The sequence below is a fragment of the Triturus cristatus genome, chromosome 4_2 (genome assembly GCF_964204655.1).
Source record: "Triturus cristatus chromosome 4_2, aTriCri1.1, whole genome shotgun sequence".
NCBI lineage: Eukaryota > Metazoa > Chordata > Amphibia > Caudata > Salamandridae > Triturus > Triturus cristatus.
Genome location: NC_140586.1, coordinates 125830080 through 125853470, shown reverse-complemented (window position 1 = coordinate 125853470; position 23391 = coordinate 125830080). Strand labels below are relative to the sequence as shown.

General features: G+C 45.8%; 1 protein-coding gene across 1 annotated transcript in view; it reads left to right on the top strand.

The window, feature by feature from the left end:
- Window positions 1-23391, top strand: part of DNMT1 (DNA methyltransferase 1) — a 110516-nt gene that overhangs the window by 74758 nt on the left and 12367 nt on the right. Inside the window, exon 33 of the mRNA XM_085600772.1 lies at window positions 18702-18795. Coding sequence (XP_085456898.1) covers window positions 18702-18795 — 94 coding nt within the window. The remainder of the gene's footprint in view (window positions 1-18701; window positions 18796-23391) is intronic.

The following is a 23391-nucleotide window of genomic DNA, read 5'->3' as shown; positions in this document are numbered from 1 at the left end:
TTCTTGCTCAGGTATCATGAGTGCTATGCCCCAATTTTTGAAAGTATCGGTTTCTTCGAGCACAGCTTCTGCGATGTGGTGATTTGCCCAGTTCACTACTGTGTTTTCCTGGTTGGGGTATTCGTCCCTTGGTTCAAAATGAATCCTCTGTACTTGTTATGTTTGTCAAAGATGGAATATGTTGAAGGAGCCTTAATAGGCTGCCCCTATTTATGATGTCAGGTCTTCCCTTGGATTTATAAGAAGGCTGGAAGACGCTTAGTCTTGAGTTTCTATCTGCCAAGTGGCAATTGTTGTGAATTGCGTTGTGCGGGAATTTAGTTACATCGGGCGTTTTCACCTGGAAGCTTATATGTAGCCCCTTGAGGTTGGGTAGTACCTTGCCCCCTTTTATTTTTGGGATGTTCGTTTGGTATTTTGTCCAAGCAAATAGTTTTGCAGCATAGACTTCTTCTAGATTAACAAAATTGTGCATTTTCCGCCATCTAGTGGTTGGAGTCGGAAAGTGCTTTGTGTTAATTTATTTTTTATTTTATTTTTTTTTGCTTTGGGAGGTTGCGAAACCCGATCCCTCTGGTGAAGCTACAACCCCCATTGTGTGTGTGCAGGCTCTCAAGATTATTTTTTCCGCCATGGAGATCGGAGGTGCCCCGAAGACTTCGGTGAAAAGACAGCAGCAGACGCATGCACCAGAGGAGGCCCACCAGAAACTCCAAGGAGATAGGTGGTAATAGAGTTGCATGGGGGGGAGAAATCTTGAGCAAAGCAGCTTGTTTGGCGCGACTCACATTATTCCTCATTCAGCAGGGCAAGTACACTTTTCGTTGCCTTTTACAGAACTGTCCCCAGACTTAAGGGGATGCTCTGCACAGAGCGAATGCTTCATACACAAACTAGGTAAGAATTTCCTCTTGGATGTATGATCGCATCATGACTGATAATGCTCCACGCACAAGCGCAGGACTTTTAAAATGTAAGCCGCATTTATTTAAACAAATTCTGAATATACTAGTCGGTCGAACTTGCCTGTATTTACAGCACCGTGTTGGTACGCATGCACGGTTTTGGCACTGCATTTCAAACGCACAAATCAAAAGGCTTCATGGGAAGAGATTATTTCCCAGTCTCTACTTCATTTTCAGACACAGCTAGAACTCAGCTCAATCGTGCGCTACGCTTATAAGGTAAAGGGTGTAGTTTTACTTAAAGAGAAAATGTAAAACTCTTTAAAAGGTTGCCAGCAAAGCAGGGTGCTTAATTCCCTACTATCTAGCTAGTGGGCATAACAGGAGTTTTATGGCCTTTACAGTGGAATGCTAGAGGCCTCCTTGATGCTATGTGTATCAGGGAGGGGGTACAGGGCTCGTGTTGAGAATTGTGCTATGTGCAAACAAAGGTTTGGCTTTCCCGCTAGTTAAAACTGAGTCTCTGGTGCTTTTTGTAAATGTTTGTTCCCACCAAACAAAGCCTTCATGGCGACCTCTGAGGCATCATAAATCAGGGCCTTATCTCCGGGAAGCACATTCCTGAACGGCCTTGCTAAACAGGGCCTCCAAGGGGGTTTTAGTTTCTCAATAAAGGCGTAAATAAATTAAAGCACTTCATTAAGTTTTCATCCCCACCTTCCCAAAGGCCAAAATTTATTGTAAGGGGATTTTTCTCTGCAAACCCCAAAACCATGCTATATCACATAGCAACCATATGGCAACATTTAGCAGTTACTAAAGCACCTGGCTATAATTCACTGCAAAGCTTTTTCACGCAAGCAGTACAAGACCAAGCATTTCACGCAGGCTTCACAGCTAGGCTGTACATAAGCCTCAAAGATTGTACTACCAGAAAGCCGCTGATAACAACAAAGCGACGAGGAACAAATAATTCACGGTAAAGCATAGGGCATACAATAAATGAAAGCCTCATGCGCAAAGAGGCAGGCGCTTGCAAAATAGCACTAAGTACTAATATGCGCACAAGTGCAGTGTTACCTGCTGAGCCACTACATTAAAAAAATTGCAATAGTAGGGGACATTGTACATTAAGCCTCTTATACCAAAATAACACATCAGGATACTCTATGGGAAATACAGATGCTGTTTATCACACACCCATAAAACAACTTGTGCTATATAACATATAGCACAGTTACAAAACATAGGGCAATAAATAGCTCAATAACACAGGTAATATGCAAACCTTTACCAGTGAATACAGCCACTTCCAAAGATTATACACTCTTGCTGCACAGCATTGCAACAGGCAAAATCACAGAGGTGCCTGGTACCACAAAGTACAAATGCGCGCAGTTTTGCACCATTACCTACAGAGCCTTAAAACTCTAACGTGGCAAGGCTATGTTAATCCAGAACAAATGGCATTTAATCTTGCACGCAAAAATACAGGGCCTGGGCGTACATGTAGACAAATGCATAGAGCCATGCACCTTCCACTTAGTAAAACAAAGATTCAGGGTTTGCATTTGTATGCACCCAAGATATATACAGTCAGCCCTTAAAACATCTCAAGTATTTGAGTACATCCCCACATAATAACGCACATCAAAGAGGAAATATATATTCTATGCATATTGTCGCATATTTATACATCTAGGTATTACAATGTATAGGGATATATCCAGAAGGAAAACACTCCAAAGGTAAAAAATATATTTATAGATACATAGGTACATAAAGTGGTAGTAGTGTGGACGGTTATCATATATGGGTGTGTATGTGTGTATGTATGTATATGTATGTGTATATATGTGTTCGAGGCATGTGGGCTGCTGAATTCATATCTGTGCATAGATCGCCACCTAGTGTTGGGTCCGGATGTTTGCACGTTGTTGTCCTGGAAGAGTCTTCGAAGTATCACGAGATAGGTGACTCCTCCCCTGGACCACAGTGCGCATGGGCATCCTCTCCATTCTTAGATTGGTTTTTTCCGCCATTGGGTTCGGATGTGCTTAACTTAGCTCAAGTTAGGAAAATTTAGTTTAAGGCCAAAAGGCCTTTAGTTTTCGTCGGTACTGTTCCCGTTCGGTATCGACTGCTTTCTGGATTAGTTTAGAAACTTCTTCCAGCCTTTCGGATCCGTTTGGTCCGAACACTGACCTTACTTCGACGATGGAATCGAGGACCCCATTCAAACGGTGTCCTGTATGCCACGCAAAATACCCACACATCGACGTACACCCGGTATGCAACAAATGTCTCTCGCTGGATCACGACGAATCGAAATGTATGGCCTGTGCCCGATTCCGATCGAAGAAGACTCTCCGGAATCGACGGGCAGCGAGATTAGAAGCGCAGCAATCGGCGCCTGCCCCGGCCAACATCTTCAGCACCGAGGACTAGGATGTAGAGAGCGTGGAAGAAGTAAACTCCAGCCCCGCTTCCGAACAAGATTCCCGATCGGAAGACGCCAATGAAGTGCTTTTTCACAGGGAAGAAGCCGTCGACTAGGTAGGAGACTACGATGAGGCCTTTGGGGCCGAAGAGGATAGCTCTAGCGAAGAGCCAGGCCTACCCGTCGATACGGAGGCCGTTAAAGTGCGTCATTCTATGGCTCAGGTCTAGGGATCGCCTCCGGGCCTTACCCAAGATCAATCCCAAAGTTCTTCGGGCCCGGCCTCAAACATCCAGCACGAGCCATTATTACCAAAGACTGGATTCCTTTCTACGAAACCGAAACCAATCGTCGCACCAGTTTCACCGAAACCAAAAGTGAAACTGGCCGTGATCGGCTCGAAGCCATCGAAGACCTCCACTCCTTCGATGCCAACAAAGACCGTCGGCTCCGAACGCACGAAGAGGGATTTCGGCGCCGAACTCGCTGCAGCGGATATCGGTACCGACCCGAAAAGGAAGGCCCTCGGTCCTGCGGAAGCGCCTCGGCCCCTGGCACCGAAGCAGTCGGCCCGACCACCAGTCAAAATGGCCGCTCCATCTGCGTCCACTTCGAAGACTGCGGCACACGCCAAGTCATCGACTCCGACGACCGCTGATACCTCTCTTCGGCTCGATGACCCTGTGGCTCCAAAGCGGTCGACGCCTGCCTCCACGGTACCGACCGGCACCAAAGAACCTTCAGCGTTCTCGGTGCGACAAGTCGCGGCGTCGTTGCAACGCATCAGAACGGGCAGCCCTCCGATCCACGTCGGGCCCCGACACTAACAAGGCTCCAAACGCACCCTCGGTGCCCACCAACATCACTTTTGGTTTGCCGCCATCCACGGCGCCGAAGGTGTTCGAGATCCGGACACGTGTCCACCAGACACAGTCCCCATCTACTGGACACTCACCTTCTGAGCCTTCACAGCCACAATTCATCGACGCCGACACTGGCAGACTGATGCTCTGCAAACGGAAGATCACGCCAGAGAAGGGCTTGGACTCCTACAGAATACCTCTAAAGCACAAATTGCCAGCAGAGTCGGAACCGGTTCTGTATGAACGCTTGCAAACCTCCTATCAGGTTCCCCAGTCCTTTTCTCCTACGCCTTCCGAAACAGACGCAGTGGAGGACTACATGGGTGATACCACCTACCCTGGGGATGCTGATCCTGATGAGCAGCAGGACCCAGATCAAGCATGGGATGACCCTACAGACCAGGGTACCGCGCCAGATACCCAGGACACGCAGCTTTACAGCGCAAAAACCTCTCCCACAGAGGACACAGCTGCCTTCAATGCCCTCATAGAACGTGCTGCCGCCAATCATGGAGTACAACTCCACTCTGGCACGGTTGAGGAAGACTTCTTAGTGGACACTTTCGCCTCCTCCGAGAGAACTGTCAAAACTTTGCCCATGTTAAAAGGTGTTCTCAAACCTGCAAAGGACATTTTCAAAGAAGCAACCAGGGCACGGGTGCTAAACCCCAGGATTGAAAAAAAATGCAAGCCTGCGCCCGGAGAGCCTATGTACATTAGAGGTCAGTTGCCTCCGGACTCCATGGTGGTTGCTAACGCTCGCAAACGAGCCCATTCGCAAACGACAGGTGATGCTCCTCCCCCAGACAGAGTCCAAGGTGCTGGAGACCTCCGGCAAAAGAATTGCAGCTCAAGCAGCAAACATCTGGCGCATTGCCAATACACAGGCCCTCCTGGCCCGCTATGATCGCTCCCACTACGACACACTTGAATCGCTACTCCAGCATCTGCCAGATGAATACAAAGAGGCAGCGGAGCTCCTCATCAGAGAGGGACAACTCCTTACCAACGCATCCATTAAGTGCGCACTGGATGCTGCCGACACAGCAGCGAGGGCAATTAACACCATCGTCATGTTACGCCAACACGCTTGGTTAAGGATCTCAGGATTCAAACCAGAGATTCAAAACAACATCCTGAATCAGCCAGTCAACCCCGACTACTTATTCGGCCCAGAAGTTGACACCACCTTAGAAAAAATAAAGAGACACTGACACTGCGAAGTCGATGGGGGCTCTGCAAGCGCAGCAATTTCGTAGTGGCTCCTTTTGTCGCCCCGGGAATAGAGGAGCAGCTAGAGGCCAGGGGTCACAGCAGCAATACACTAAAGGTGCACACAGAATACCTACGATAAAACCAACAGAGGTGGATATCGTGGCTCCAGCACTAAGGGCAGAGGACGTGGGTACGGCAACACCAGGTCCTCACCCAAAAACAGTGACGCCCTCTCCCTTCCCCCCCCCCCCCCCCCCCTGACCACATAACACCTGTCGGGGGGGAGACTCCAGCAGTTCCTGTCCAAGTGGAAAACCATCACCAGACAGGTGGGTCAGGGACATTATCCAGCACGGTTACTGTCTCGAATTAACCTCCACTCCACCCAACATACCGCCAAAGCACCGTCCTATGTCCGTAGAGCACTTAGCATTATTGCAGCAGGAAGTGCTAAGTATGCTGCAAAAGGGTGCAATAGAGGTCGTGCCAGTCAACCAGCAGGGGACAGGGGTGTACTCTCTGTACTTAATCCCAAAAAAGGACGGGTCGCTCAGACCTATACTAGACCTGAGACCGCTCAACCACTACATTCTCTCCGAGCATTTCCATATGCTCACCCTACAGCAGGTCCTCCCGCTGCTCAGCCAGGGAGACTTCCTAGCCACACTAGACCTCAAAGATGCGTACTTCCACATACCCATCACACAGGAAATATCTCAGGTTCACTATTCAGGGACCGCACTATCAATACAAAGTCCTCCCCTTCGGCGTGACAACAGCACCCAGGGTTTTCACCAAGTGCCTAGCTACAGTGGCTGCACATCTATGGAGACAACACATTCACATCTACCCTTACCTGGACGACTGGCTTGTTCAAGCAAAGTCAGCCCAGCAATGCGCCAGCCACATGTCCCTCACCATCCTCCACCTTCACAGTCTGGGATTCTCACTAAATTACCCAAAATCACATCTCCAACCCGCACACGTACGACAGTACCTGGGCGTGACCATAAACACTCTGGCAGCCACAGCTCAGCCAAATTTAGTGAGGATTAACAGCATGCAACTGCTGATCTCAAAGTTCAAACCTCAACACTCCCTTCCTGCGTGAGTGTTCATGCAGTTGATAGGCATGATGGCCTCCTGCATTTTCATAGTCCCGCACGCGAGACTACATATGCACCCGCTTCAGGAGTGCTTAGCACGTCAATGGAATCAGGCTCACGGGCAATTAAAAGACCTAGTGTTGGTGAGCAGTCTGGCATACAACTCTCTGCATTGGTGGAATCCACAAAACCTTTGCAAGGGCCGACCGTTCCAAGAGCCTGTTCCACAAATAATACTGACTGCGGACGCCTCTCTCCAGGGATGGGGAGCTCATGTACTCACTTACACAGTGCAGGGACTATGGACAACGCAACAAAAGATGCACATCCACGTTCTGGAACTGATGGCAATCTTCCTAGCCATGAAGGCATTCAAAGTACACTTATGCAACAGTCGTGTTGATCCGGACGGACAACATGACTGCCATGTACTACATACAGAAGCAGGGAGGAACACAGTTGTCTCATCTGGCTCAGAGAATGTGGAAGTGGGCCATTCAGAGGAACATATTCCTCATGGCGGAACACCTCCCCGGCAAAGACAACCAGATGGCGGATCTGCTCAGCAGACACAGCCACCAGATGCACGAGTGGGAGCTACACCCGTCAGTACTCCAACCGTACTTCCAACAGTGGGGTCATCCGGAGATAGACCTATTCGCCACAAACAAACGCAAAATGCCAAAGCTTTGCCACCAGGTTCCCACATCCGCAGGGCAATGCAATATGGATGAACTGGTCCGGCAGATTTGCGTACGCTTTTCCCCCAGCGCCATTGATACCGCTGGTGGCACGCAAACTACGACAGCACTCACTGACACTCATCCTAGTTGCTCCCACATGGGCGCGCCAGCCATGGTACACCACCTTTCTAGAACTTTCCGTGGTGCCGCATCAAAGGCTGCGGATCAAACCTGCACTCTTAACGCAGAACCATGGCGAAATTCAGCACCCAGATCCGCAACAGCTGAACCTGGCAATCTGGCTCCTGAAGTCTTAGAGTTTGGCTACCTAAACCTGCCACCTGACTGTATGGAGATCAAGGAGACCAGGAGACCCACTACCAGAGCTTGCTATGCAGCTAAATGGAAGAAGTTTGTCATTTATTGCAACAACAATGACATTAACCCGCTAGACGCATCCATTCAAAACATAATCTGTTACCTCTTACACCTATACCGATGCAATCTGGCATACACCTCAATATGTATCCATTTGACCGCAATAGCAGCCTATCTCCAGAACAGGCAGCACCTCTCTTTATTCAGAGTGCCTGCCATCAAAGCTTTCTTGGAGGGACTTAAACGAGTAATTCCCCCAAGGCACCCACCAGCACCGGTGTGGAACCTCAACTTGGTCCTCACCAGACTGATGGGTCCACCTTTCGAACCTCTCCACTCATGTGAGATTCAATTCCTCACCTGGAAAGTAGCTTTCCTAGTAGCAATCACTTCGTTAAGAAGAGTTGGTGAACTCCAGGCACTAACCATTCAAGAGCCATTCATACAGGTTCACGCAAACGGGGTCGTACTACGTACCAACCCCAAATTCATGCCTAAAGTAATATCGCAGTTCCACATGGATCAAACTATTGAACTGCCTGTTTTCTTTCAGAATCCACAAAATGTCGCTGAGAGAATGCTCCATACACTAGATGTAAAGAGGGCCCTCATGTACTATATAGACAGAACTAAGGACTTTAGGAAGACAAAACAACTTTTCGTTGCCTTTTCTCCACAACACCAGGGCAACGCCATTTCCAAAGCAGGTATAGCCAGATGGATCGTTAAATGTATTCAAATTTATTATCAAAAACCTAAACGCACATTAACGATTCCCCCCACTCAACACGAAGGTTAGGGGCGTCCATGGCTTTCCTGGGAAACATTCCTTTACAGGAAATATGTAGAGCAGCCACATGGTCCACTATACATACATTTACCAAACACTACTGTGTAGATGTACACTCAAAACAGCAGGCAGCTGTAGGACAGGCTGTTCTCAAAACTTTTTCAGACTGCTGCAGCTGGCACTGGTAGCCGCCGCTAATAGGAGGTACTGCTATGTATTCTATGCACAGATATGAATTCAGCAGCCCACATGCCTCGAACTGAATATGCTACTTACCAGTATGCATCTGTTCTTGGCATGTAGGGCTGCTGACATTCATATCGCCCACCCTCCTCCCCGGCGCCTGTAGCAGCTGCAGCTCTCAGAATTACTGTATATCATGGTCATTACTTACTGTATCTACTCAATCACTGCCACAATGGCGAAAAACAATCTAAGGATGGAGAGGATGCCCATGCGCACTGTGGTCCAGGGGAGGAGTCACCTATCTCGTGATACTTCGAAGACTCTTCCAGGACAACAACGTGCAAACATCCGGACCCAACACTAGGCGGCGATCTATGCACAGATATGAATTCAGCAGCCCACATGCCAAGAACAGATGCCTACTGGTAAGTAGCATATTCAATATACATGGGCATGTATGTGTATGCATGCACACGCCACTTACCAGTAACACAACGCATGGCGCCTGTGTAAAATATACATAGGCTGTCCGGTTTTAGGTTTAAACCTATAATAACTGATAAAACCCCACTGAAAGAGAAATAGCCCTCACCAGTGAAAACATATAAACACTGAAAACACCTGCACAACCACAAACTAAATTCCATTCAAAGAAAGGAAACGGAGTGAGTCATTTTTTTTCTTCCTGAAGGGGCCAATACAATGTAACTTTGTTATACAAGCTAGCCGTAAGAAAGTTTGGGCTAACATTATTCTGCTTGAGTTTTGTTGTTTAGGGATACCACTAGAATATTGTTTCTTCTTCTTTTAGTTTTCAGTTCTGTGGTCTTTGGTCTAAAGATACAGAGTTTAGAAGCATGTTTTAGGTCTTGTTTAACAATTTTATATACTGTGGAGAATCAGGAAAATCCCAAATCATATTTGATTCTTTCACTGATAGGTAAAATGGCTGGTTTCATAAGAATCTTTCCTAATGTGTCATCACATTTACCCACACAGAGGGTAAAACCCCTTAATACATCAGCCCTCAATTTCTAATGAGTCAGTATTGATAGGCGAATTGCCAACACCCCAGGCTTTAAACATTCAATGCAAGGTATAGTGACCAGTATATGTGAAAAGAGCGCTATCACCAAGCATCTGGGATAGTGGTTAAAACATGACACTAGAATTTTGGAAAACATGGACAGCAGTGTCACTTGGGATGCTCTGAACAAAAGGTTCTTTCACAGTTCAACAAAGATTGGAGTGATATTGTTTGTATTTGAAGTGATTCAGCTACGTATATGAAAGTTGAGTGATGACCTGTCAAAATTGATAGCTGAGCTGAAGTGCTTCCCTGTAAGAGATCCTTGTCACTTGTTAGCTGGTATGCTGAAAGCATCTTTACAATCTTCAGAGTTAATGAGGAATGCTATTGACTTTTTAGTCCATTCTGGTGCAGTGTTTTCTTATGCACAGGAACTAAAACACAAATATTTATTATTTCGTGCTTTGTGTGGCATCAAATAAAGAGTCATCCCAACTGTGGCCCTTAGCGGATGGTTCTCAGTCCAAGGGGCTGTGAATGCTATATTATCCATGTGGCAACCGTTTACAGAATTTTTGCCGAGTAATGATGCCAAAGGTAAGTAATGTGAGGATCTTTGATCACATATTGATAGTGATGTGAAAAAAAGTTCACTCTACTACATTCTTAGATTTTTATAGCAAAACATAACTGCCATTGTGGACATAATAAAAAAACTAGAGTCTGAAAACACCCTTGTCTGCCAAGTGTTCAGCATAATTGGTGTAGAGTAGGCTGGGCGACACCTTTAGTGACTTTAACACTGCAACATGTTCCATATTAGAGTGCTTGGCACTCTGTAAGCAAAGCAATGATGAAGAGCAATTCGGTAACTTTTATTTTACAATGTTTGAGAAATGGATTGCAATGATGCATAGAAATGTCCCTTCACCATCAATGGCATTTGAAGTCAATGAAACCTTACTGTGGTACTCTGTTCTAGATCCCTTCCGTAAAGGGGAATTTCCTCAGTAGTTTCAAAAGTGCTGCTTCATTTTTGACCACTTCAATAACTCTGAGGGCATAAGCGCCCAGATCAGTGCAAATGCTGCAGAACCTGGCCTGAGAACGGCAATCTTCAAGTGAACCAGTATTGGCATGGAAAGCTATGTCAATGGCCGGAGTTAAATTGTCTACTGGCTGTTTTGACATTGCGCATCTCAAGTGCCAATGTTGAGAGGGCCTTTTCACAAAAGTTTACATGGGAAGGAAAGAGCAAGCACACATGACCAAAGACTCACTGAAGAAGTATTGTATGGTGTACTACAAGTTTAATTTGCAAAAATCTATTTGGACCTTATATACACCATACTTGCACTGTCAATATAACATGCGCTATCAGTGCAGAAAGCAAGCAATAATAAAAGCAAAATTTCCATAAACACCGGAAAAACACTGTTTCTGTAGTTTTTAATGGCGCGAAAATGTGTAACCACTGAAAACCACTGTTTTTTTAAGGTATTAAAATCACTTAAACACTGAAAACCCCACCAGAATTTACCAAAAATAGAAACTGAAAACAGGAAAGCCTAAATATACAGCATACATAATGTTTTGATACAGACAGTGCTGCAAATATGACACTATACATACTTTTAAACGCACTGTTACTTCTAAGGGGTAATTAAGTCTCAATCCCCAAGACTCCAACCCCAAAATACAAGTACATATCTACGCACACTACACAACATTTCATTCACCAATGCAATATGTACTTGCAGCACAACATCATGTTTGCTTCAATGACGAAGGTGAGTCAGCTTCACTAAATGGGCTGATCACCATGATACGGGTGGGCTAACCACACATCTCACGCACACTATGGGTGTGGCGAGCTCACAACCACACCTCACACACACTATGGGTGTGGCGAGCCCAAATGGTGGAAGTCTTCTCCTACCACGGAGACTGGTCTTGGCACCATAAGGGAGCCGGCAACTCTTCAAGGGGAGTTAACCGCGACTTACAAAACTAAGGCCGGCAACTGGGGTTGACCGCAGCCTTTTATGGACACCGTAAGGGAGCCGGCAACTCTTCTAGAGGAGTTAGCCACGACTTCCAGAGGTATCCCATATGGCCGGAAACTGAGGTTGGCCGCGACCATAAAATTCGCCAAATACGGGGGGGGGGGGGGGGGGGAATACCCTACCACCACATGCTGCACCTACACACTAACACAAGACAAACTAATCAATACCTCTAACATTGCATATGCCTACCATATAGCAAGGCAGGTTAACGGGGATAATGTAAGAACACATTCCTCACATCTGGCACGCCGGATAGGGCCTCCTACTCATCACAATATATAACGGCTAACGCAACACACACCTTACCAGGTTGTCTTTACGTTACAACTACCAATAACAATTCATAAGGGCAACCAAAAAAAACACAAAACAGGGCGCAGTTCTTCAGGCTTCCTGACTACATGATAAAAACTGCACAAGGTCTGCACACAGCACACTCAAATGTTACTCTATCTCTCCCTTCCGCGTAATCACAAGGGGGGGTGATACCAATAACAGCAGGCATTAATTAGACTTGTACAAATTAGGAGACCATTCGCAGGTAGTTAGCCAGAAGGCCCACTGTGCACAATGCACTTCAAGGGCCGTAACCTTCATTAAAACCAGGGGCCAAACTACGTCCATGACATCTTGCCTCTGCAAGTCAAGCTTTGGGATATACCACATGGGTGGAGTATTCTTCAGGAAGAGAATATAGGCACACGCATATGTGCTTCTACAGCAAAATATATGTATATTAGCTGGTATAGCTTAAGGTGCGTTTAAGGCACAAGGCATATAATAGGGTAAGGCCTTTTCTTTCCTCTACCCTCCATTGTCTCCTGAGGACATAAACAGGACGCACAAGCATGTAATAACGTCCATGTTCTACAAGACCATAACCACAAAAGGGTAATAAATTTCAACAGGATACCCATACAGTTGTCTGTTGCTACCAAGGTGAGCATCAAACAAAAAATACGTACTCTCGTAAATCAGCCAGGCACCCCAAAAAACCATTAAGCCATATCTACATAAGGCATTAAAAATCAGCCCATTGCATGAAACATAAATAAACAAGAGCTAGTGGTTGGTAAAAAACCAGATTAAAGAAAATAATGATAAAAATAGCACTCGCAGAATAAATCGAGCAAGTCGGGTGTTAACCTACACAAGGATGAATGGGCCGATAAATTAAAGTGTTTTCAATACAACATCCAATCTGTTTGTGCCTGGTCACAGCTAAACTATTTTAAAAACAAAGGCAGATATATACACAAGGGAGTACATATATGGGTACTTTCCTCCAAGGAAAGCCATATGGATACCTACTAGGTACACACAACATAAGAACTCCTGTTCTCTCACAAAACTGGTGGTACTCAAAACCATTTGTATTTTTAGTATCCTAGGGGAATCAACTACACTTCACTCCCTCCTCCACACTTACAAAATACCGCTACGCAATCGATGCACAATTTTGTGAATCTAGAAGACGTCTATGCTGCAAAACGAAATTATTACTTACCTGTAAGAATAGTTTTGCATCCTAGACTGTTCTAGATTCACATAAAACCCTCCCTCCCCAGTGAAGGGGGGGAAAAGAAAATAAAGTAAATAAAAGGAGCATTCAAAACATAGTCCCTACATAAGCATAGTACATAAGTACTTCCAAGGTTAAAAAATAGGTAAAGCTATACATCTTTTAAATATTACATACGTAATATATATTTTTTTAAATGCAGCAACTAGGCTGCATATCTCCTATTATATCAACTGATGCCCCCTCTGGGAAGAGGACACACCTAGCTACCTATATATAATAAATGATGGTATATAGGTATACCTATGTATGCATATACATGTAGATAGAGGTATGTACATTTTACAATTCGACAAGTGTCCCTGCACTCTCAGCCCTATAAGCAATCAATATTATACTTGGTCAAAAAGCAGACAGAATTGCAATGCAGACGGGGAAAAAATAATCTGAGCCTGCACACACGATGGGGGTTGTAGCCTCACCAGAGATCAGGTTTCGCAACCTCCCAAAGCAAAAAATTGCACAATTTTGTGAATCTAGAAGAGTCTAGGCTGCAAAACTATTCTTACAGGTAAGTAATTTCGTTATGTCCGTTAAAGCCCTCTTTGCTACCTCCTCTTGCTCAGGTTTCTTCCGAGTTTCTCTGACGGCCGATTGTTCAGCTTTCTTCTGCAATTCTCTGGTATCTAATTCAACTGGACTTTTCACTGCCTCAGTACCATTGCTTGAATGTTTATTTGCTTTTATATATTTGGAAAAAATTGGATATGGTTTTTTTTGATTGCTGATTCTGTTTCTGGTTAAATGTTACTGGTTCTTTAGAGCCATGTGTAGGCTGTCCCCAGCTTCTTCTGAGTTGTGTTATCTTTTCAGCCTTTTTTTGTTTTAATTTTTTCTTCATACGTCTGGTCCTATTCAGTTGTGTTGATTGGGTTAAAGCTACTTGATTGTCCTCCAAATTTGGATTTTCTATGGTAACTTATCAATTGATTGGCTAAGTCTGCATCTATGCTTGGCTTATTTGATTCCTCTTTTTTACCGATGTACTGGGGGCTTGCTAGCATGTTAGACCTATTGTCGTTGGTTACCCTGGTCTTTAAATCCTCAATGAGGGTAGTTAGGACTTCTGGAATTGTTGCCAGTTGATTGTTGGGCAACAAGCACATTCCGTATTTAATGTGGTCGCGTAGGCCTGTGCTCGCATGATTAACGAGTTGAGATCAGCCAGTTTTTGATCAATCCCTGTGATTGCATTCGCCATGATGTTTAGCAGGTCTACTTGTACATCCATCTTGTTTGAATGGTAGTTTAATGCCTCCAGAGTGAGTTGTGATGTTTTGAAGGTGTCCCATATTGTCCCTGAATCGGCGGCTGGCGCTGTATTAGTTAATGCTGGAGCATCAGTCTCAAGGCTTTGACTCCAATTTGCTCCGTTAGGCGTTTTCTTTAATGGTGATATAGATTATAAGGTTTTTTCTAGTACCTTGATATTCTGATCTGCTTCCTCGTGATATGCTTGCATTGATGTTTGAGAATTTTTACCTGGACCTCTATAGGTTGTTGGGCCTCGGTGCTAATAAATAATTCCTGAGTTTTGTGCCAGAATGAGCTATCTGGCTCCTCTTGTAGACATTCTTTCGCCTGCAGAGATTGTTCTCTAGATCTAATTAGCTCCAAATCTGTTATGGATCCCCAAAAAGGTCTTGTCGTTCCATTGGTTCTTGTAACATACTCAGTTGGGCCCATAGCTATTCTTGGGTCATTTGCGTTGTCGAGGGCATTTGTCGTATACTAAATTTGTGTCCTTTACTTGTGTGTCCCTAGTTTGCTTATTTATTGGTGTAATTGGTGGGGGTAATTGATTTTCTCCCTCTTGTTTAGTGAGCATTGTCCCTGCTGGATCTTTTAAAAAGTCAGTCTTGCATGTGATTTTGTTTGTCTTGTAAATATATGAAAGATTAATGATATTAATGTTTGCGCCTCCCCCTCCGTTTTTGCTTTGTTGTTGGCCGGCATTCCTTGCGCTTTTCTTTTCCTTTTTATTGCAGGGCAAGGTGCTCTGTCTTCCTGACCTCATATTTTGTTATATTTAATTTTATTTAATTATGTTTATTGTTCAACTTCCCCCTTTTTCGCACAAGGCTGCAAACTCAGAGCAATCTCTAGGCACAAGGGAGACTAGGGGGGCACTAAGAGTGAGGGATGATTGATCAGCTACAGACCAGCAATGGCTCACCGACTTGCTATTACCGACCAAAAGCTCTCTATCACCTTACACACTCGCTCCATGCTCCACCTTGGCTTGCTGCTCTGGACAAAGCCAGCACAGCATAAACACAGTGCCTCCCACCGGGACAACAGAGCTGCAATCTGCACCCTTGCTCCAATTGGTCTGCTCGTCCTGCTCCACGGCCACTGTCACCCTTACCGGGCTACACCAACGCCTTGAAGCCTGGTCTAATCCGGGCAAAGCAAGCAGGGCACCAAGAACCGGAGCACGTGCAACAATTTCGGCACTTTTGTCAATTTTGTCAAATATAATTACAACGACGGTGTCCTTCCTCGCACCGCTTCAGGTGACTGAACAATGGAGGCCAAGTTTTAAACCGCGTTGGCCCTCTCACTACGGCCTCCATCTCCCCCACCGCTTTCCACGTCTGCCGCACTGTCCTGTGGCCACACTACCCCTCAACGCAGGAGGCGTCGGATACTGGGCTCAGCGGCTGTCTACACAACAGGGGGGGTGGGGGGGGGGCACCAACAGCTGCAGCTGCCCAGCCGTCAGTAGCATGGCACGGCTGGCAGGGGTGGGTCAAGCGGCTCCCGGCGATGGCAGCTCTCTGCGCCCGCACTCCACCGCCTCTCGCTCTGTCCTCTCTCTCCGTCCTAGCCGCGTTCTCGCAGCTCTGTCCTGTCAGTATCAGGTGTTCTCCACACTGCAACTTCACCAAAATCCAGAGCGGAGATGGAGCACAGCTCCTGTTGCACGAGAACTGGGACCAGCCTGCAGGAGTGTTTGGTAACAAACGACTTTTCAATAAACGTACACTGATGCCCATGGTGGATTTATTAAACGATTTTACTCGGAGGGCACCTCAGAGGTGCCCCCTGAAAGCCTACCAGCCCAGGTGTGGTCATACTGGCTGTAGGCAGCCTTCCACCACCACCAGACATGTTTCTGGGCCCCTGGGTCAAGAGTCTCTGCTCTCTAGGACTAGAAACAATGCACATCCTGGGCACAGTGCTCGAGAGCAGCTTCAAAAGCCTGCCGCATTTGTAATGTATTCCCACCCCTCCCCGCCTCTTCTGCTAGCAGCCGATGGCAGCCCCTGATTTACGCCCCCAGTTTGGGTGGGAAAACTATCGGGAATAGGTGTCCCCACCTTTGCCGACCCAGCAAGGGGAAGCACATCTTTCAGTCCCCACCGTCTTGAAGATGGGAGACCCCCTCCAATTCGATAATTGAGGTTGTAGTCCCCCCCCCCCCCCCCCCCAAGGTAAGGTGCCCATTGGCCCTACCTGCTACTGCCCTAAAATGCCCCTACATTAAGTGTTTAGGCATCTCCCCCCAGACCTGGAAACTAGTTCCTGCTGACCTAAGGATAAAGACACCATGCAGTGAAGACCACTGACTTGGCCCTACCAGCCTGTTTCTAATTTCCAAGACCCTGCAAAAGACGACACCTTTCCTTAGGCTGACTTGCAGAACCTGAGGAAGACTGCCTGCTCTTCAACAAAGACCAGAGACTCCCGACGATAGCGACTGTCCAAGACCCTGTGCCCTCTGGATCAGAGTCCTGCCCACTCTGCACCCAATACCCGTGTCTAGGTGGACCACTGACCCAGAACAGGTTCCCCATCGATTCTGACCTCCAGTCCACTGTTGGCTGACCCCCTCCTGGACTCCACGGCGCCTGCAGCCTGAATCCAGACTCTACCCTGACCACAACCGGCTTGGTAAGAATATGACGTCTAAAGTCACCCGAAGCCCCTGGGCCTGGGTGAGCTGAACGGACAGTGCACCTACGATCCCCTAAATCTCCACTTACCTTGTGGTGCTGCTGGTCTCCCTCTTGCAACCTCTGAGATGCCTGTAGCCGGTTTGTCCAAAGCAACTTCTCAATTGAACAGTATTGGGCACCCAACGCTGTATTTAAACCCTGCTCTCAGCCACCCCTGTGCTGCTGCTGGTGGTGGTGTATGTTTGGTGCTGCTTTGTGAAATCCCCCTCCCTGTGCTTGCGATTAACTCCAAAAGCTTGGCCCCTGCAACTGATATACCTACCCGCCAGCAGTGTGGTTTTGAGCACCACCAGTCTCCATTGAAATCCATTGGGGCAAACTCAGATTTTGACCGCTGTCCCTGTGCCACTGGTTGTGCAGTTTTGATACTCCCCTGACCTTTGCCCCTTGCTGACCTTTGGTCCCGAAGACTAACTGTAAGCTGCATACTTGGCTGTATAAACAGCATTGTTATCCTCCATAGGATAACCTTGAACTATTAAATTGCATTATGTCTACTTTTGAAAGTGTTTTGATAAAAAAATTGCATTACTTTTATCCAGGAAATGTCCAAGTGTGGTATCTAGGCATACCACACTGAGCAAGAAAAGTAATCCGAAAAGTAATTTATCAAGTGTTCACAAAGTAACTGTACTGTAATTTCTACTGTCTGAACATTTGACCTGCCTGTAACAAACAATTGCATTCAACTGTATTCTTGCAAAGTACTATTCTACTTACCTGTGCCAAGTCCTGCTTGGTTCTAGAAATACAACTAAAATATTTGTATTCCAAACATATTGGTCAGAGTTCAGTCTTTGAGTGTGACATTTCTTGCCCGAGTGTACAATTAAATGCTAAACCCTAATCTCTGAAAGCCTTACTGCTCACCCACACTACCACAAATAGAGTAAGGCATTATTTACCTCTAAGCCTTTGGGGATCCACTTGACACTGTGCACACTATACCTTACATGGGTATAGTATATACAGTCAGCTTCCTACACCTACATAGTTGGTGCAAAGCATATATGACTAGACTCTGTTTCATGCTGCAAAAGAAACCAGTTAATTTCCATTTTGCAGCTTGAAACTCCTAGATTCACATGAGACCCTTCCCTCCTCACCTTTAGCAGATAGTTTATGGAAGAGGTAAAGAAAAAAATCAAAAATGGTGGGCAGGTATGTAGGCATTGTGGGATTATGGTCGAAGTCATAGGGACTCTGCCCACGTAGACCCGCACCACAATCAAGAGTGTTCTGAACACTTCCGGACCCAACCACTAGATTCTGGGATTGTGCGGAGCATGTGATTCTAGAAGTGTCAAGCTGCTAAACCATAATTATAGGTAACCGATATCCTGTTGCCAGAGCAAACTAGTGTATTTCTATTGCAATTGGCTGGGGGGAAAACTCCTGAAAGCTTTTAAACGGTTATACTACATAATCCCTTAAACTTTCTGTTGTACTTCATATTCATTTTTTTTTTTTGTTTGTTTTTGTTTTTTATCAGGTTGGTAATGCTGTGCCTCCTCCTCTGGCAAAGGCTATTGGTCTGGAAATTAAAGCATGTATGCTGTCCAAATTGAAAGAAGAAAGTTCAACAGGTACTTCTCAACCACACTCCTAGATTTGTTGTTTTGTTTCAATAGGCTATTTGCTTTGTAGTAAAATATAAGGTTAATGAGTAAGCTCTGAAATCTACGCTCCCATGAGCACCACACCCTTGATTTCTGGTGCACCTCTTGTGAAGTGAATCAGGAGGTTTCACTTACTGCAAGTTAGCTTATCTGTATTAAAAAAGGCCTGGAACTTTTTTTCATGAAGCATGACTGCGAACTACAACTGTCAGTTTCTCAATTGCTGTTTGAGCAGGTGGATGAGGCATCTTATGTGCTTTAATTCCCTGTGTGCAAATAGCATTCCAGATATTGTACACTTTTTAAGGCCTTCAAATGTAAAAGAAGCTGCCGACTTTCAGCCTACTGTTGAGTGGAAGAGTGTGCATGGAGGTGTGGAGTTAAGATCTCATCAAAGTGCCTGTAGGGAAGACCTGATGAAGTGAAGGGACTACAAGTCCCTATTGAATTGTGAGTTTTGTTTATATTTTGCTGGGGAATTTAATTCTTAAAGAATAATTAACCTATACAACTACAGGTTTCCAGTTGGGTCCAGTTCAGAGAGTGTAACTTATAAATCCCTTATTTGTCATACATCGGTCTACCAATATGCCCTTGTAACGGGTATTGGTGATGTATAGTTCATAAGTATCTAAGATAGTACAGTGTTGCCATAGAGTGGTTTGAAATCCTAAAGCTGGAGTCTGAAGGCAGAATGGCAAAATACCCATTATGCTAAACATGGTAGAAGGGGCTCTTCACAGTGTGGCTAACAGTTGTCATGGATTGAAATTTGAATGATTAGGCTGTTTGCATCATGTGCTACTGTACACGTTTTCTAGTGTTTGGTGCAGACATTGCATGGTTTTTCTTTGAAGTAAAGCTGGAAATATCCCTCCTATCTGCAGATTTAATCTCCTTTTTTGAAAATGTCAGGCATCGGACTGAATCCACTTCAATAGATCTCCACACTGGTTGGGGGTGAAAGCTCCATTTCAACATCATAAGGAGTTTCCCTGTGACTTATTTGAGCTATTAAAGGCCCCTGTGGGGACTTATTATTTTCATTTTTTAATTTTTTTGCACCATTGACTCTAATCTGGAGCTCTCAATCCCCTCAGGAGTTTGACGTTGGAGACTTTTCTTGAGGTGAAATTTTTGTCACGTCACTACCCAAACTGTCAGGTTTCAAACCCCGGAAGGAATGATGGACAAATGTCCATTACAGACCCTCATTAAGTCTCTATGGTGCTTGGGTCCAACCATGACATGAAGGCCTGCACATCTTGTTTAAGAATGCACCCCAAGGCCATAAGAGGGAGGCCAAAATGTTCTTGGCATGGGGGAGTGGTGAAATTACAGGCTGAAGACTCCAGAGTCGCCGCCACCGCCTGTCATCCACAAATATACGTGAGGCAACATGGTTCAGGACGACACCACACATTGAACTCAGTCACCAAGAGCTTTCCTCTCCACAAGCATCTATAGGGACCAGCAGCTGATGGAAGTTATCAGGGAAAATCGGACTCCTGAGGCTCCACCTGACTGTCATTCCCAGAGAAGCTACTGTGAGCACCACTGATTCTAACGCCCCAGTCCGCCTTATCCAGAGCTCCCTGCTCTAAGGAATGATCCAGCCACCCAGGGCCAATGGTTTATCTTCAGTAGCTTGCTGACTCCATACCGTCTGATACTTAGTTTGCAAAAGCGTTCACAACAGGAAGCATGACCCCAACATCTTTCAATCCTACCAGTCACCTTGGCAGATCTAGATCTACATGCCCTTTGGGGACACACCACAAACAATTCTCCCTAATGTGCAAGACAACATGCAGTCACTTTTCGGTTTTGGTGGGAGATGTTCAAGCTGCAGCCAAGTAATCTTCTGGCTTGGATATAGTGGACTCTGTTGGGATAGCCATGGGGACATCTACTTGATACCACAAATTCTTGGTTTGTGCAGCATGCCGAGACTGTCCTAATTGAGATTTTCAATGGCTCCCAGCTCTTTGATGCAAAAGCTGACTAAACCATGGAGGGGTTTAAGGAAAGTAATCCAGATTACTGGGCCTAAACTCAAACTATACAATTGCCAGTTTCGACAATTTTAAGACCTTTCCAGAGGTTTTTGCTTTTGGCCTTGACCAGTAACCGTCCCAAAAGCAACAGGCAAACTCACTATAGGCATTAGAGCGGTCTGGGCAAAGTAAGAACATGACCCTTGCCACTTTGACCTTCTCCCCAGCAAATGGAGGGACACAGCTGTAGTTCCTTCTTGTCAGAGCACAGGCCACCAGTTGGAGGACAGATGTCCTATTTTCTTCCAGCATGGCGATTCTATTACTTCTGATTTTGGGTCTTGTAGTTTGTAGAAAGGAGGATATGTCCTACCCTTTCAACAAAACACCCACCCCTTCCTCACCTACCAATATACTCTGCCAGACCACTGGTGTACTACAACAGGAAGTACAAATCTTGCTCCAAATGGGCGCACTAGAGTTGCTTCCAGAGCAGAAACTGGGTCAGTGTTGCTACTCTTTTGTATTTACTGGTCCCCAAAAAGGGTTGCCATTCTTAATCTGTTCCTAGACCCCAGGGTTCTGAACTTTTGTCCTCAAAAAAGGAAAAGTTCAAAATGCTGTCCCTAGCCCGGGTTCTGCTTGCGCTGGAAGCAGGAGACTAGATGGTCTGTCGACCTGCAAAATGTTACAGTAGGATCAGAACACTACCAATTTGTGATCCTGGTGCTTTTGGTCTGACTTGCGCTCACGTCTTCATGAAGGTGATGGGGAGTGGTAATGTCACATCTAAGATCAGAGGGAGTCCTGGTGTTCCCTTACCTGGACGACTGGCTCCTCAACCAGCTCCCCAGAGATGGTGTCTCACCACCTGCAGATGACTGCCACATTGCAGTTCGATATCTGCTTTTCGACCAGTCCAAATCTCGCATGTCCTGTCAGCGCATCCTGTTCATATGGACTATACTGGACACACCACACAGCATCAAGTACATCTGTCGCACTCACTCACTGGGGCACACAGAGGGTTCAGGCTATGCTACTGATTCAGAATTTAGCAATCATCCTAGTTATGATTGTCTTATGCGTGCTCGGTCTGCTAGCTTCCAGCATTCTGTTGATAACTCTGAAATGTTAGCACGTTTGTCCTCCAGTGGCTCGATTATGAGGGAATTCTTCAAAGCTGTGTCAGTCTCCAGGGACACTGAAGCAGAACTGTAATAGTGAGATGTGGAAAGTAATCTGTCCCAAGGGAAGCTGCTTCACCTTCCACTGGCTCTTCTTTCTTCGAACAGAGGGTCTCTGATCTCCAGAATAATTGATGTTCAGTACGAGTCTGGCATTGCAGGTGATCTGGTGGCTCTCCTACCATTCAATCTGTCCATATCTTGATGGACAATACAACATTGACACTATTTTAACAAGCGCAGGTGCGTGGGGGGAGAGACACTTGAGGCCACATTCTGATCGAGAAGCTGTGACTGGCTATCAACCTGATCAGATTGTCCTGAGCCCAATCACCTAGCTGGTGAGCTAAATGCACCAGTGGCCTGTATCAGTCAGCATCATCTTTCCGACCGAGTGATGCCTACACCCCGAGGTTGTCCAGTACATTAATCTCTGGACTCATGTGGATCGTTCTGCCACTCACTAATGCTCACTGCCTTAAATGATGTGCCCATTAGTATCCATTGCAGGTAGCATTGGGGTAAGTCTCTTGATGTGGAAGTTTCCAAAAAGGGTGTGGTGTGCAGACCTTGTAAATCCCTCCCTATATCCCCCACTTGGACTTAGTCACAGGATAGACCTTTTGCAATCACTTGGGCCGGTTCTGCACCCCCAACTCCAGAGCCTCCACCTTAATGTCTAGTGAGTGGGGCAATCAAGTGTTTTTCCCCTTGCCTCCTGAAATGCTGGATGTTTTGTGTCCATAGACATTCTACCAAGAAGGGCTTATTAGAGCAGGATCGTCCGTGTTGTGCAGTTAACTCTGTAGCCAGTCTGTTGGGCATTCTGTTTTGCCTTTTCACTAGCATAGCAATGGTGTGCAGTGGCCACTGTCGAGTGATGCGTAATGGGCATGTTGGCTTTCCTATGATTGCCTGACCAGCTTTTTTTATATTCTTTTCTTCAAATCTCCCATTATAATGTGATTCTCGAAGGGGCTCATGAACTTTGTTCTCAATTTGTGGCGTTGCTCAGTTGCCCTCTGAATGCTTGCTTTTTCATCTCTATCATGTCATCTAGACAGGCCAGTGAGTTGAAAGCTTAAGAGTACAAAATCTTTGGGGGTTTTTTCTGTTTTTTTTTTTCCTGGTTAATTCATTCTAAAAACGAAGACAGCCTTCCTGCCATAAACGGCTAACCCATTCAACCTCAGCCAATCAACCTGCCCCCCTTCTTCCCTTACCACATCCATTAAAGAAAGAAGACCCCACAGACTGGACCTTAATAGCTTCCACCTTTTACATGGACAGAACACGTGAATTCATACTATGACAAGCTCTCCATAGGCTAAGTGGGGAAGGTGAAAAATGAGGTAGTGCACAAGGGCCTTCTCGCAATC